At 40.1% G+C, this 13,533-nt stretch overlaps 1 protein-coding gene across 5 annotated transcripts in view; it reads left to right on the forward strand.

Moving 5' to 3' along the window:
- Positions 1-13,533, forward strand: part of SCUBE1 (signal peptide, CUB domain and EGF like domain containing 1) — a 206,996-nt gene that overhangs the window by 145,587 nt on the left and 47,876 nt on the right. For all 5 annotated transcript variants that reach the window (XM_061472074.1, XM_061472077.1, XM_061472075.1 and 2 more), the window contains one exon: positions 10,700-10,822. In XM_061472074.1, the coding sequence (XP_061328058.1) occupies positions 10,700-10,822 (123 nt within the window). The remainder of the gene's footprint in view (positions 1-10,699; positions 10,823-13,533) is intronic.

Here is a 13,533-nt window from a genome sequence, read left to right on the forward strand (position 1 = left end):
CGTAAAAATTCTATGGCACAGAATGGAGAATGGACAGAGGAACATCTTTGCCTTTCATGAGAAGTCAGCACCTAAATAAATCAATTAACATGAGACTGGTATGAAGAACGATGGTAATGAAAATTTGGACTCTACAGCAACTAGACTAATGCTTTTAGGAGGAATAAAAATAGTCATTTTCCATATATGTATGATGCACAGATTAAATGTGCAATTAAATGGTCAATTAAAATAGCTGAATTTTCTTTAAATTGCTTTCTGGCAACAAGTTCTGACCATTTTCCAAGCTGCTGCATAGTTAAGCATCATGAGATCCCATGCTGTTTTCAGGAAACAGGCAGATAGCTTCTTCGTAAATGCGGATTTGTGTGACTCTCAAAACTGCTTATGTGATTTATGGAAGCCAACAGTTTTTCTGGGTAGATGTTGCAGCAACAGCAGCAAAGGATCTCCATGTTGCTTTTGTTTCCTAATATTCCTCTTCTTCTCACAAAACCCATATGATTGAGAAAATAGAGGCATTTGTGCCAATGAAGTAACCAAAGGCAGCTAGTGGGTGATTTAGGACTATGAAACAGTAGATCCAGCTGCCTAACCAAAGAAAAAAGTAACAAAACCAGCACTAAATGAGAAAGAAGTCAGGACTTTTGTCGCGAAAACAGTGATCCTGTTCAGTGCTTCAGTACTAGCAAGAGTTTCTGAGAACACACACTTTGAAATCTCTTTGGAAAGCATCATGAAGATTGTGTTCTAGTGCAACCCAGTAAATGATTCTATGGGGAATTCTTTGGCACATGAATCAACCACATTACGTGTACCATGCTGCAGAGATAACAGGTAGACTTGTAGTTGAATTAAGAAGATGCAAAGGAAATTTTCTAAGTTTATTTGATAAGAGTGACAAATGGAACACTAAAGCCAACTGGGAATATTAAATAACACAGGCAGTTCTGAGCTTATTTTTGTTTTGTTGGGACTTAAGCAAGATGCAAGACCATCTGTGTCCCTAAAAAAACTCATAAAGATTAGGATTTAGAGAGGAAAAGCTGAGTATCTGATGGAAGACCAGTGGTCAAGTCCAGTTTATCAAAAGAGCTGCGTGTTTTAGAAGAGATGGGTAAAACCAGGAAGTCAGACGTGAGCACAAGCTCCCAGGTACCTACAAAAAACATTTTCAAAATAACTACCTAAATGTGAATTAAAGAAGCAAACATTAAGATCTGGCTCCTATAGCCTCTCTGCTGAGGCCACAGTCATTTTATGTGCTTACATCTATGTCATCCAGTCTCAAGACAAAGAACAAATAAGATCAACCCAATGTGAGGAAAACAGTAACAGCATCTGGCAGGCAGCTGCAGCAGCTCAGTGGAAAGCTGTGTCCAGTGAGGGGGCCATAAGCATCTGTCCCGCTGCTGCTGTCCTGGAAACAACTGTTTCAAGTAAAACTGGGAAGCAAAGCAGAATAACAAATCTTTTCTTTCCCCACTTTCTTAAAGAAGAGAGGGAGTTGACTGTCATCAGTGCAGAGGCAAATCTAGCCTGTGGTAAGATGATAGAGCATCTGACTGAGGAGCAGAAGAGGGCGCAGAGAGAGGAAAAGGGTCAGCAGGGTTGGTGGTAAAACCATAGGTGGTGAATGAGATATTGGAGAGATAGAAAGATTCAGACTTTTTAAGAAAGAATTGAAGTTCCAGCCCACAGTGAGGCAAAATGAAATTACAAACACATGGGATTGCGCAAATTTTAGATACCAGCACAGGTGAAATTTGTCAGAAAGAGGAAAATGGAATGGAAAACAAAACAATACAAAAGGTGAAGAGCGGAATCCAGCAAATAAAACCATGAGTAACATCTGCCTTCTAACCATTGCTGCAGATTTATCTCATCCAGAATCTGTGTGGAACTTTCACTACCCCTTCCCTATTATGGGCGGAATTGCCTTTTATTTAGTTTTTAGGTTAAAGACGTACAATTCATTTGTCTGCTGTAGACTTGTTCATGACAGACAAATATAACAGATTATCTTCCATTAAAAAATTGCAGACGTGGGTCAGCTGCCATATAACTCACTGAGTTTCATTCCCTCCCAAGGGTTCCATCTATCCCCACAAAATAAATGCATGTGTACTGAGTTAGTTTTTTTTCATGACTAGGCAATATCCCTGTTCCCTGGAAACTTGCAGTTGTTATTTGTCTTTGTGAACCTCCCCTTTGAAAATGCCAAATCCTTTAAATTAATGCTTGGGAGGGTCATATTTTGCATTTCAGTTGTTGAAAAGACATTGCATTTATTCAACAATATAAAGCTCCCTGAGGATCAGCAACCACAGTTTATTATATAAAAGTGTGCCGTGCTTTCTCTAATTTGGGAGTTGACTACTCACATAATCATAGCTACCAATATTCAGAGCTTACAGTATTTTTTTATTCTCTTATTATTGCTTTTTTTCATCATAAAATACAGCTTGTGTTTTATATGGCTAGATCCTGCTCTCAATGAAGTATTTGGCTTCTCTGGTACAGAACAGATCCCTAGTTGGTTGAAACAATGTCTTAAAAAAGTTTTGGAGGGTTAACTTTTAATCTTCAGCCAGATTTCTTTGATTCATTATCAGCTATGAGGCATTTGAATGATAGTGGGCTAATTGTATTCAGATGCCCTTATCAGCAGAAGTAGCTTTATGATAGGAAAAGGTAGCATAGTTTCAGCTGGATTTTGGAGGGAGCATCAGTATCTTCAACTGTCCTTAATACCAATTTTATTTTTAATTTTTCCTTAATTAAACAAAACATTCAAAAGCAAACTGAGATTCTTGGAGTAAGCACAGAGCTTTCCTGAGCAGATAATAGTTCCAAGAGGGAGAAATGAAAACAACTATGAGTAAAGGTAAATTGAGTTAATATGCCAAGTCTGGGAATTCTTGTATCTTAGTCCAGTAGTGCACATCCAGTAGTGTACATCTTGTGTACATGCCCCTGTGCTCTTCCTTGAGATTACGCAGAAAATTTGAATATTGTAAGAGCAAGGCCTTGTTTTTTAGTGAGATCTAGTACAGAGAAGATGCCCTGGGATGTCAGCTCCCGAGATTTATGCCTTAAGAAGCCCTGAACTCCTTTACTGTAACTCCTTTACTGTTGCTAATGTATGTAACCTTCATCAAAGCCAGTAGTTATTCTGTCTCAGCTCCTCCTGCATAAAATGCAGAAATGTTAAATGTAGAATTATTGTGGTCATAGTGGCTGTGTGAACAATTAAAGTAGATAAGTAGTCAGCCCAATGTATCTGCACAGTTCTGTACCACCATTTGAACCACAGCCACCATCCAGGTCTGTGCATACTTACATGGTCACTGTTGCCGTCTGAGGTTCCTAGCATCTGATGTACTGTACTTACCACATGCTTTGGAAAACAGAGACACATTTTTTGTTGTCCCTGAGTACAGATGGGAGTCTCAACTGCACATTTATTTCTCCCTCACCAGTGTTTAGAAAAAGCATTTTGATTGATCAAAAGTTACAGTAGGAGAAAAACTGACTTTATTTTCTGGGATTCCTATCACTTGGGCAGGGAGTGCACTAGTTTTGCATTTAGCTCAGACTAGATAGCAAAAGATTCCATCAGTCAATTTCTTTATGTGTCCGGTCCACTTCACATTCTAGTGTCACAGCCAAAGACAGCTTGCACTTTTTAGGTTCACAGCATTGCACTAACATGTTGTTAAGTTTTAAAAAGAATTCAGTGTTCAGCAAAAAATTTAAATGAAAATCCTTTCTTTTCACATTAGATTTAGTAAATCCCTTCCCTTTCACAAATGAGAAATCAGGGCCTAAACTATTCTGACAGCATTTAGAAGTTTTTCACTTTCGAAGCTTTTTGTGTTTTATATATCTAATTAACTGTAATAAGAAAATAATAGGACATAATGTTTGTTTTACAAGGTGATTGATCTCTTGGCAGCCTGGCAGACTCTTTTATTGATTGGTTGGTGGATAATGTCAGAGTGGATATGTCCTGGAGGAGAATAGCTGACACCTAAATCCATATGTGACAGATTACCATCTGTGTTGGAAGACAGGTTTCTTCGTGAAATTGCAAAGATAACAGGTGAAAATGGAGAAAGTGACATGAGGGAAATGTGTTGAAACCTGCCTCAACCTTTCCATGCTTAAGAGCATTTACACAAAGCGCTCTATTTTGTGGGCAGCTTGTTTTCAGGATGAGGGAGATTAACTTTTAATTACATTCATTCCTGTCTGCCCAGTCTAGTTTTAATTCTGTTAATTAGGGAAATGCCTTGCCCCACAACCTAGCCATAAAGCTAATTAAACGGAGAACCTTCATTTGCTACTTAGTGGGGCTTCAGTTCAGTAATGCTTATCATACATTACAGTTAATTAGCACTGTGGGAGGGAAAATGAGGATGTCGCTGAAGTGCAAAACTCAAATTAGAGGTGCTAGAATATATGCTTTATTTCATTTTGCAGCTATCTGATGCAGGGAAGTCACACGCTACCTACCTGCCTTAGTTTCACATTTGTTAAAGGAGAATTAATTAAATGTATCTCTCTTGCAAAAGTTTTGTGTAGGTTTAATGTAATGAAGTTGATAAGCTGTTGCCCTTTGAAATCCTTAAGTAGAAGACACTGCATAAATAGAATTATTTCTCCCTGAAGCATGCAAAGCATGTTGGGGGGAATGAGCTATGCAGTTAGAGGTAGAGGGGTGGAACAGCAGATGTACTTCCTGAAGTAAAGACGGATGTACAGTTATGCACATATTCACAAAATCTTCTAGGGCAAAACACAACCAGCATGGGCCATTCAGAAGCCCAGACCACAAGTTAAAAGAAAATGTAATTTAACTGAAAAATTCTGATGGTAAATGGCTTTAATTTGTAATGCTTTGTTTAATTATAATAATCCGTTTTAAAGCATTGTTCCTGAAAATATCAAGTGATAATTACCGATACCCCCACTGTGAGGATGAAGTAAAGCAGAGAAATGTTGCAATTTGCCCAGACTGGAACTAGTACTTACAACTCCCTGTAAAGTACCAGACAGCGGCTGGCTTGATGTTTTCTGGAGGAAACAGCAGAACCTAAGTTCTACTTTGATTTATATTTTCTCACAGTAGCACTGAATCCTGAGTCTGAGGATATGAAATTATACGTTAATAGTTTACCCCTAGCATGCATTAAGATTCTATGGAAAGTGTTACCTAGAGCATTGCAAGTGTAGCCCAGTAGGTTATGCTTATGTGAATCCTGAGTTACTCAATATATTTCAAGATTTAGTGCAAGGCAGCAGGCAAATATTAAAAAATAATAGCAGTCTTAGCATTGGTGGCTCTGGTAATATTTGTAACGTAGAGCAACATGTAGAATAATGTGTTTTGTGCAAGGCTGGGATGACTGACACACTATATCTAAGCGAGGTAGCTGGCTGGGTTGCACACTGGGCTTTCATTCAAGTGTGGGTGAATCCACATTGTTTTTCTGTGCCTTTATTTCCCCATTGCTGACATGGGGCTAAAAAGTTTTGTGGGGCTGCTTTGTAAAGCACTCTGTAGTCTGCATGGATTGGGACACTAATACCTGGGTCAACAAGGCAACACTAGTTACAAGGTTTAGGGGACAGTGGTGATTTGTAGAAGTATGAGAAAAGAGAAGGAAAGAAAAGGAAAACTGTGAAAGAAGGGAACAAGAGCTAGCAGAATAGCTAGAAAATATGATGACCAGCCTGTGTTGGTAATAGCATTATTAATGCTAACATGCTGTCATTAATACAAACAAGAAGGGCACGAAGTTTCTGTAATTATTTCAGGTTGATCTGGGAGTGTATTATTTTACTGGAGCTAGGTAGCATTTCAAAACTGAAAAGGATTAGACAGACACAATCAGTTCAAATATTTGTCCAGCCATTGAAAGGAGAAGCCTCACTTCCGCCTGTGATGAGGCTTTGGAAATCTCCATACCCATCACTGTTCAACAGCTAAGTGAAGATTGCAGGTTGATTACCCTTGCACCTGCCTTTAAGCAGCTTACGTGAAGTGTTAAGGTCTAAGTTGCCTAAAATCCCTACTTTTTAATTTGTTTTCTGACTTGTATGCAGCAAGGCAAATCTTCGTGAGTTTATATGCATACATGCACACACATGTGGTCACACACCCCTGATCAGAGCTAGGTCCTTCCAAATGTGAATTACTCTGAGCAGAGCTTAAATATGTACAAGTAGAACAGGAACAGTCATTCCCATTAATATTCACAAGGACGTGAAAAGAAAAATAATGGACTGCCTTTTTCTTCTAGTCAGATTGGGGCTATACAGCATATCATAAAGCAACTGAGTTTCTGTTCCTTTATTTAAAGCTGAGAAGTTGTATTTTACACTGATTCCACTGCCTCCCTCATATTTTGAGATGCTCAGAAAACTTAGCATAACTTATTTCAGAAACATTTATTCCTCCTTCATTCTTATAAAATTATTGCCCATTCCATTCTTCAAAAATTAGCTTTTGAGTGTCAAAAAGAATATAGAGCTTTGCAAAATAACTACAAAGAAAGGATATTTAAAAAGAGTACTTGGATCTGTGTGCCAAAACTGTGACTTACTAGCAAATTCCACAATGCTCTAGGATCACATAAGCAAATCCAGAGAGTAGTCGTGCTTAACTTCACCACAGTGACTGTCTTTATGCCAGGCCTTTGCTTATAGGATTTGCTGCAAGCCTAGACTTACCTTTCACAATGCACATAGAGATGACAGTGAGTCACAGAAGCTGGAGTGAAACCTCTCCACTCTTTGTGAACAGCAAGTCAGGGTTTGTTTCTGGGTTCAGATGGGCCCACAGCTTTTGTGATGGTGTTGCTGAGTTCCATCTCCAGACTACTATTTACAATTGCTTTTTTCCACAAAATATAAAAAATGTAAGAAGGTTTAGGTACTTTTGTGCAAATCCTATGTTTGCTTTTGCTTTTTTTTTTTCAGTTGTATGTCGAGGAGTGAACCATTTTCAGGGCTAACAGGGGGCTTGAATGCTTAGTTGCCTTCACTTGCTATTTTGACTAGTACATTTTAATGCTTCTATGGTTTTTCATTGGCCTGTATTTTCCATTTCTGCATGTGTCCCATTTGTGCTGGGCACATCAGTTGGTATTTGTGCCAGATAGGCAGCTTGTATGAGCAAGTTATCATTTAACAATATTGATTATTGCATTAATAGAAATCCTTTGGGATTTCATTGCTAATGCACTGAAAGCCCATCAGACCTCTTAGTCTGAAATGACCTGCACATTGTCTGAACACTTATGACCAGGGCATTTTATGTGCAATCCCCCATGGAGACATACAGTTCTTTATATACTTTTGCATTCCTGGGGATACAGGGGAGCAGATCAGCATGGAAAGTTTGAGCCATTCTTCTGCAGCTTGCATCATCAGTTGAAAAGGAGCCACTTGAGAACTATGTTTTAAGACACCAAGTTTACGTCTCCTCCACAGACAGTCCCAATAATAGTACAGGGATATTTGACTAAATCATTCAAAGCTGGAAGAGATACCATGATGGTTTCCACTGTGTTTTTCTTCCCTATATGATAGGCCGACATACATACTCTCTGTGAAGTTCAAACAGGCATTTGACAAAGTTGGGTACCAGTCAGTTTAAAGATAAATGGGGCCTCACTTTCTCACACAGTGGAATCATTTATTTTCACATGGCTCATAACAAGAATTATTTATAGCTGTGGAAAGAAAAATAGTGGGGATATAGACTTTGTGCAATTTCTGTGAACCAGTTAGAAATGATACAGTTGGATACTGCTCTCTTCCAAGTGAAATGCAGCGATGCACTGCTCTCCATAGAGTGAAATAATTTTTACATGCCTTGTCAGTCTCGCTATGGCCGTGGAAAGAAATACAGTGAAAGGAGAGACGTTGGCACTGTTCGTCTTATTTAGAATGTTTTTGCAGCTAACAGTTTTGACCTCTATTCTGTTTTGATGGTCCTGGTTTCAAAAGGCCACATCATGTTTTCCAGCTACACGAAATGAATGAACACCTTCTTTTCCTGTGGACTCTCCCATCTTTTACCCAGTTCAGAATATTCCTGGTTCAAAATATCCCAAAGAATTGCTGGTGTAGAACTGATGCGCTGTCTTGTCAGTGGAATAACAACGATTAACAGGTTCAAATCTACCCTCTGAAGCCAGGAGGGTTTCATTTTTGTCCCTTACGGTCTTCGGACACCCTGAAAAGAAAGTTAGACTGGAATTTTGAATTTAATGTGTGAAATCAAGGAGCCATCATTTAAAATGTCAATCCTCACTTCAGAATGGTGTTTGACAGGCTGCAAGTAATTTCTGCTTCAAGCAGTCTCAGGCAGCAGAGTAGCCCAAAGGTCATGTTGTTTTTATCATGGGTGACTGCTCTGCATGTTTATGATGCATAATATATTAGTAATTTTAATTCACAGTTCTATTTGTCCAGCAGTTTTGTCAGGTAGTTAGGTACACCTGCACTGTGCAAAAGCATGAAACTATTGTAATCCATCGTAAGACCTGCAGCACAGTGCCGGTTGCAAGTACTGGGGCTGGGAGGAATCACTTCTACCAATGGAAATGCCAGCCTGCAGGACTGGACAAAGTCTTGTGACTGAAGCCACTGATGGGTCAAGATCTGTGCTGGTGGTCACAGCTGAAACCAAATAGGTTGCTCCCTCAAGTCTCATGGTATGATGTATAGCAACCCTCAGTGTGCTCTTCATCAGATTTATGAGATTGAGAGCCTAAGGTTATCTGTTCTTGACTAGCTTGTTCACCAAAACTGAGGACCAGACAACAAACACAAGTGCTGGTTTCAGATCACTTTGAGAACTTGTTACCCGATGCATAAAGATTTCAGCTGTCTTTGTGGAAAGCACTCAAGGCATAATACCACCACAGCTGCTGCCTACCGTTTTACCTTCATGCTTTTAATAGGACTGAGTGCAAAAGCCACTCCTCTGCAGAGCTAGACACAAAAGTAATAAGGAGTAGTATTAGTTCAGAGAGTCTCAGAGCAAATTTGCCTTCTCTTTGCACATATGCAACTCATAAGCAAACCTTTGTAACAATATGCATTGTTCTTGTTTATTTGAGAAGTATGGTCTCCTGAGGATATTTCTGTCAATGTCAGTGAAGCAAAGTGCCTTTTTGAAAGGATGGCTGAATTTGCCTTTTAGCTATTGAATGTCTAGATTTACCTCCTTGCTCCTTCTGCTTCTGTTTATATTTTACATGCAGAAACATGGTAAGAGCCGTACTACTCTCCCATGTCAGTAATAATATGTTTTCAAAAATGAATGAATGACATCCACTATAAGTAATCCTAAATTCAAATTGTTTTTAAATGCACCCTTCATTCACCAGCATCATGCTGTGTTTGATAAATTTCCATCTTTTCATATTAGCTCTTTTGGCACCTAGATTTGCATTTTGTAATCTTTGCTTTTTATATGGCCAGCTGTTACTTCAGAGTTTCAAAGCCCTTACAGCAAGAGGCTTTTCAATAGGAAATATCACTCTCCACTTGGTTTTCTGAAAGATCTTGTTTTCACTTCAGAAGTGGTCAGCCAAGGCTTTATATCATGTTACTTCTTCACTGTATGCACCCCTAAAAAGAGCTATTTTTGCACTGTCCTACTCCTAATATAAAAACCAAAACAAAACAAAACCAAAAACAGAAAAAAAAAACCCACACATACAAAAAAAAAAAATCAAAAAAAAGAAGCCAACCACATATATTTCTCTTTCAAATGAACGTGGATGCATGGTTTTATAAGTGAGGGAGGATGGAAAGATGCCCTATATTTTAAATGAGGTTCTGTGACCTGTCATGTACTTATTGCGCAAACTTTTCTTGATCGGAAAAAGGACTGATCATTCCAGTTCTTCAACACCTTTGGGAGAAGTTATAAGGTGGAGGAAGCAGAATCAGCAGTCTGAAATTCAGAACAGAGGTCTTATCAAGTTCATCAATGCTCTTCATAATCAGTATGTAAAGTAAGAGCCGTTGATCTCATCCTTCATGCATATATACATATATAAATATGGCTTCAGAACAACTGAAAAAGCAACATTTCACATGCACTTGCAGTTGCTCTTCTATTATATATATATTAAATCAAGAAAGCAAGACACATGAAAATGGGTATTTAGTGACTTTGTATTCGTAATGGAAAAACCAGCATATAATGCTAATTAAAAAAAATTCCTACATTTGTTTATGTAGGGATAATGGAAGAATTTTCAGCATTCATGTATGTTTTACTTGGTTGTTATTTCAGTTTTTCATGTGTTCTTGCATTTTGATAGTTCCTGTGCAAGGCAACAGATTCACATCTTACACAGGCTGAAGTCTTCTGTTAAGCAGACCGCTACATCTACAAAGAAGCTTCTTTAAATGTTCTTTAACATCAAAGTGCCAATTTGGGTCATCTGGCAGTTCCAGTTGTGAGAGAAATCTCTCTGCCTCCAGAGCAATTCAGCCCATAGCTGTTTTGTAAACCTTGCAAGAAAGTTTTGGGAAGAGGTACCTCTGACCAACCTGAATCCTAAGAGAGCCAACAGCCTTCTTGGGGTCTGAGTAAATTTCTGTACTCCTGCCCTGAACTACTGAATTGCTGTCATGAACTCAATTTTTGCTCATTCGTTCTTTGCAGATATTGATGAGTGCCTGGTAAACAATGGTGGCTGTGACCATTTCTGCCGAAACACAGTTGGCAGCTTTGAGTGCAGCTGCCAAAAAGGCTATAAACTGCTCACAGATGAACGAACCTGCCAAGGTAATACTTCATTTCTTTTACCTCTTCTATGATGAAGATGCTCTTTTCAGTGGATTTGGGTTTTCTTTAATAAAGTCATTTGTACTACAGGTTTTAATTGTACGTAATGTATGTAATTTAATAGGACGGAAAGTTAGAAAAGACCTACTAGATTTCCATTTTCTGAGGTGGGTTTAGAAGATTTTTGGAAATATCTTGTTTCAATGTTTATAGTAGTAGGAATGCCAGTGTCCTGATGAAGCGCCAAAATCTGTGTGGTGTAGTGGAGTAGCCTCAGGAAGAGTCTTATGTGCAGGTCCTCTAATTTGCTATGATCTGAATGGGACAGAGACTTATTTTACACCAGAGTCATTTAGAGTAATTTACTGGAATGGAGCATTTGCAACATTTAAACTGAAAAAAAACTCAAGAGTCTAATTTGTGAGCCCACCTTTGCCTGGCAGAATCTGTTTATGGAGGGATAGTGAAGTGTTCTGTGAGAATTCGAATGATGTGTGGTTTACAGCGTTTGCTCTGTGTGTCATGATTTGTTGTCTAAGTCATGTGATGTTATATATTCTATGACTAAGTGCATAACCATTTCAAACTTAAGTTCTGACCATGTGCCTTTGGAGAAATGATACTTTACGCATTTGAGCTCTGTAACTTTACGCTTTAAAAGCCTCCTAGAAAAGGCTAGAGAGATGAGCATGCATCAGCAGACAGAGAAGGGGAAGGACGATGTATTCAATTAAAATTATGTTCAGGAATTGCCTCTTTATCAATACATAATTATTTGCATGGGGTTTAAACATGTAAAGGTTTTGTAGTCCAAAACAGCATTAGTATTTTAGAGCTTCTTTGTCCATCAACAAAAGAGAAAGCAAGGTAAAAGAATTTTTCCATTGCATCTCATTGGTACTTAGAATCATAGAACAGTTAGGGTTGGAAAGGACCTTAAGATCATCTAGCTCCAGCTCCCCTGCCATGGGCAGGGACACCTCCCACATTAGACCATGTCACCCAAGGCTCTGTCCAACCCAGCCTTGAACACCACAAGGGCTGGAGCATTCACAACCTCCCTGGGCAACCCATTCCAGTGCCTTACCACCTTTACAGTAAAGAACTTCTTCCTTTTATCCAATCTAAACTTCCCCTGTTTAAGTTTTAACCCATTACCCCTTGTCCTGTCACTACAGTCCCTAATGAAAAGTCCCTCCCCAGCATCCTTACAGGCCCCCTTCAGATACTGGAAGGCTGCTATGAGGTCTCCACGCAGCCTTCTCTTCTCCAGGCTGAACAGCCCCAGCTTTCTCAGCCTATCTTCATACGGGAGGTGCTCCAGTCCCCTGATCATCCTCATGGCCCTCCTCTCGACTTGTTCCAACAGTTCCATGTCCTTTTTATGCTGAGGACACCAGAACTGCACACAATACTCCAAGTAAGGTCTCACGAGAGCAGAGTAGAGGGGCAGGATCACCTCCTTCGACCTGCTGGTCACACTCCTTTTGATACAGCCCAGGATTCAGTTGGCTTTCGGGGCTGCAAGCGCACAATGAAGCCGGCTCATGTTCATTTTCTCATCAACCAGCACCCCCAAGTCCTTCTCTGCAGGGCTGCTCTGAATCTCTTCTCTGCCCAACCTGTAGCTGTGCCTGGGATTGCTCTGACCCAGGTGTAGGACCTTGCACTTGGCATAGTTAAACTCCATAAGGCTGGCATCAGCCCACCTCACAAGTGTGTCAGGGTCCCTCTGGATGGCATTCCTTCCCTCCAGGGTATCAACAGAACCACACAGCTTGGTGTCATCGGCAAACTTGCTGAGGGCACACTTAATCCCACTGTCCCTGTCAGCGACGAAGATGTTAAACAAGACTGGTCCCAACACCGATCCCTGAGAGACACCACTTGTTACTGATCTCCAGCTGCACATAGAGTCACTGACCACAACGCTTTGCATCGGGCCATCCAGCCAGTTCTTTATCCACCGAGTGATCCACCTATCAAATTGATGTCTCTCCAATTTAGAGACAAGGATGTCATGTGGGACACTGTTGAACGCTTTGCACAAGTCCAGGTAGATCACACCTGGACCAGGTAGATCACACCTGCTCTACCCCTTTCCATCAGTTCCATAGCCCTATCATAGAAGGCCACCAAATTGGTCAGGCCGGATTTCCCCTTAGTGAAGCCATGCTGCCTGTCACCAAGCACCTTGTTGTTTTTCATGTGCCTTAGCATGCCTTCCAGGAGGATCTGCTCCAAGATTTTGCCAGGCACAGAGGTGAGACTGACTGGTCTGTAATTCCCCGGGTCATCCATTTTCCTCTTCCTGAAAATGGGGGTTATATTTCCCTTTTTCCTGTAGTCAGGAGCTTCACCCGACTGCCATGATTTTTCAAATATGATGGCCAGTGGCTTAGCAACTTCATTTGCCAGCTCCTTCAGGATCCGTGAAAGGATTTCATCAGGTCCTGTGCACATTCAAGTTCTTAAGATTGTCTCAAACCAGATCCTCTCCTACAGTGGGCCCAAGGTCTTCATTCTCACAGTCCCTGCGTCTGCCTTCCAAGACTTGGGTGGTGTGGTCAGAGCATTTGCCAGTGAAGACTGAGGCAAAGAAGTTATTAAGAACCTCAGCCTTCTCCAAATCCAGGGTAGCCAGTTCTCCTGATAGCTCCCAGAGAGGGCCCACGTTGTCCCTAGTCTGTCTTTTATTTGCAGTGTACCTG

The sequence above is a fragment of the Pezoporus flaviventris genome, unplaced genomic scaffold, assembly GCF_033815535.1.
Source record: "Pezoporus flaviventris isolate CSIRO_AGI_PZ_B2104156 unplaced genomic scaffold, CSIRO_AGI_Pfla_v1 ptg000070l, whole genome shotgun sequence".
NCBI lineage: Eukaryota > Metazoa > Chordata > Aves > Psittaciformes > Psittacidae > Pezoporus > Pezoporus flaviventris.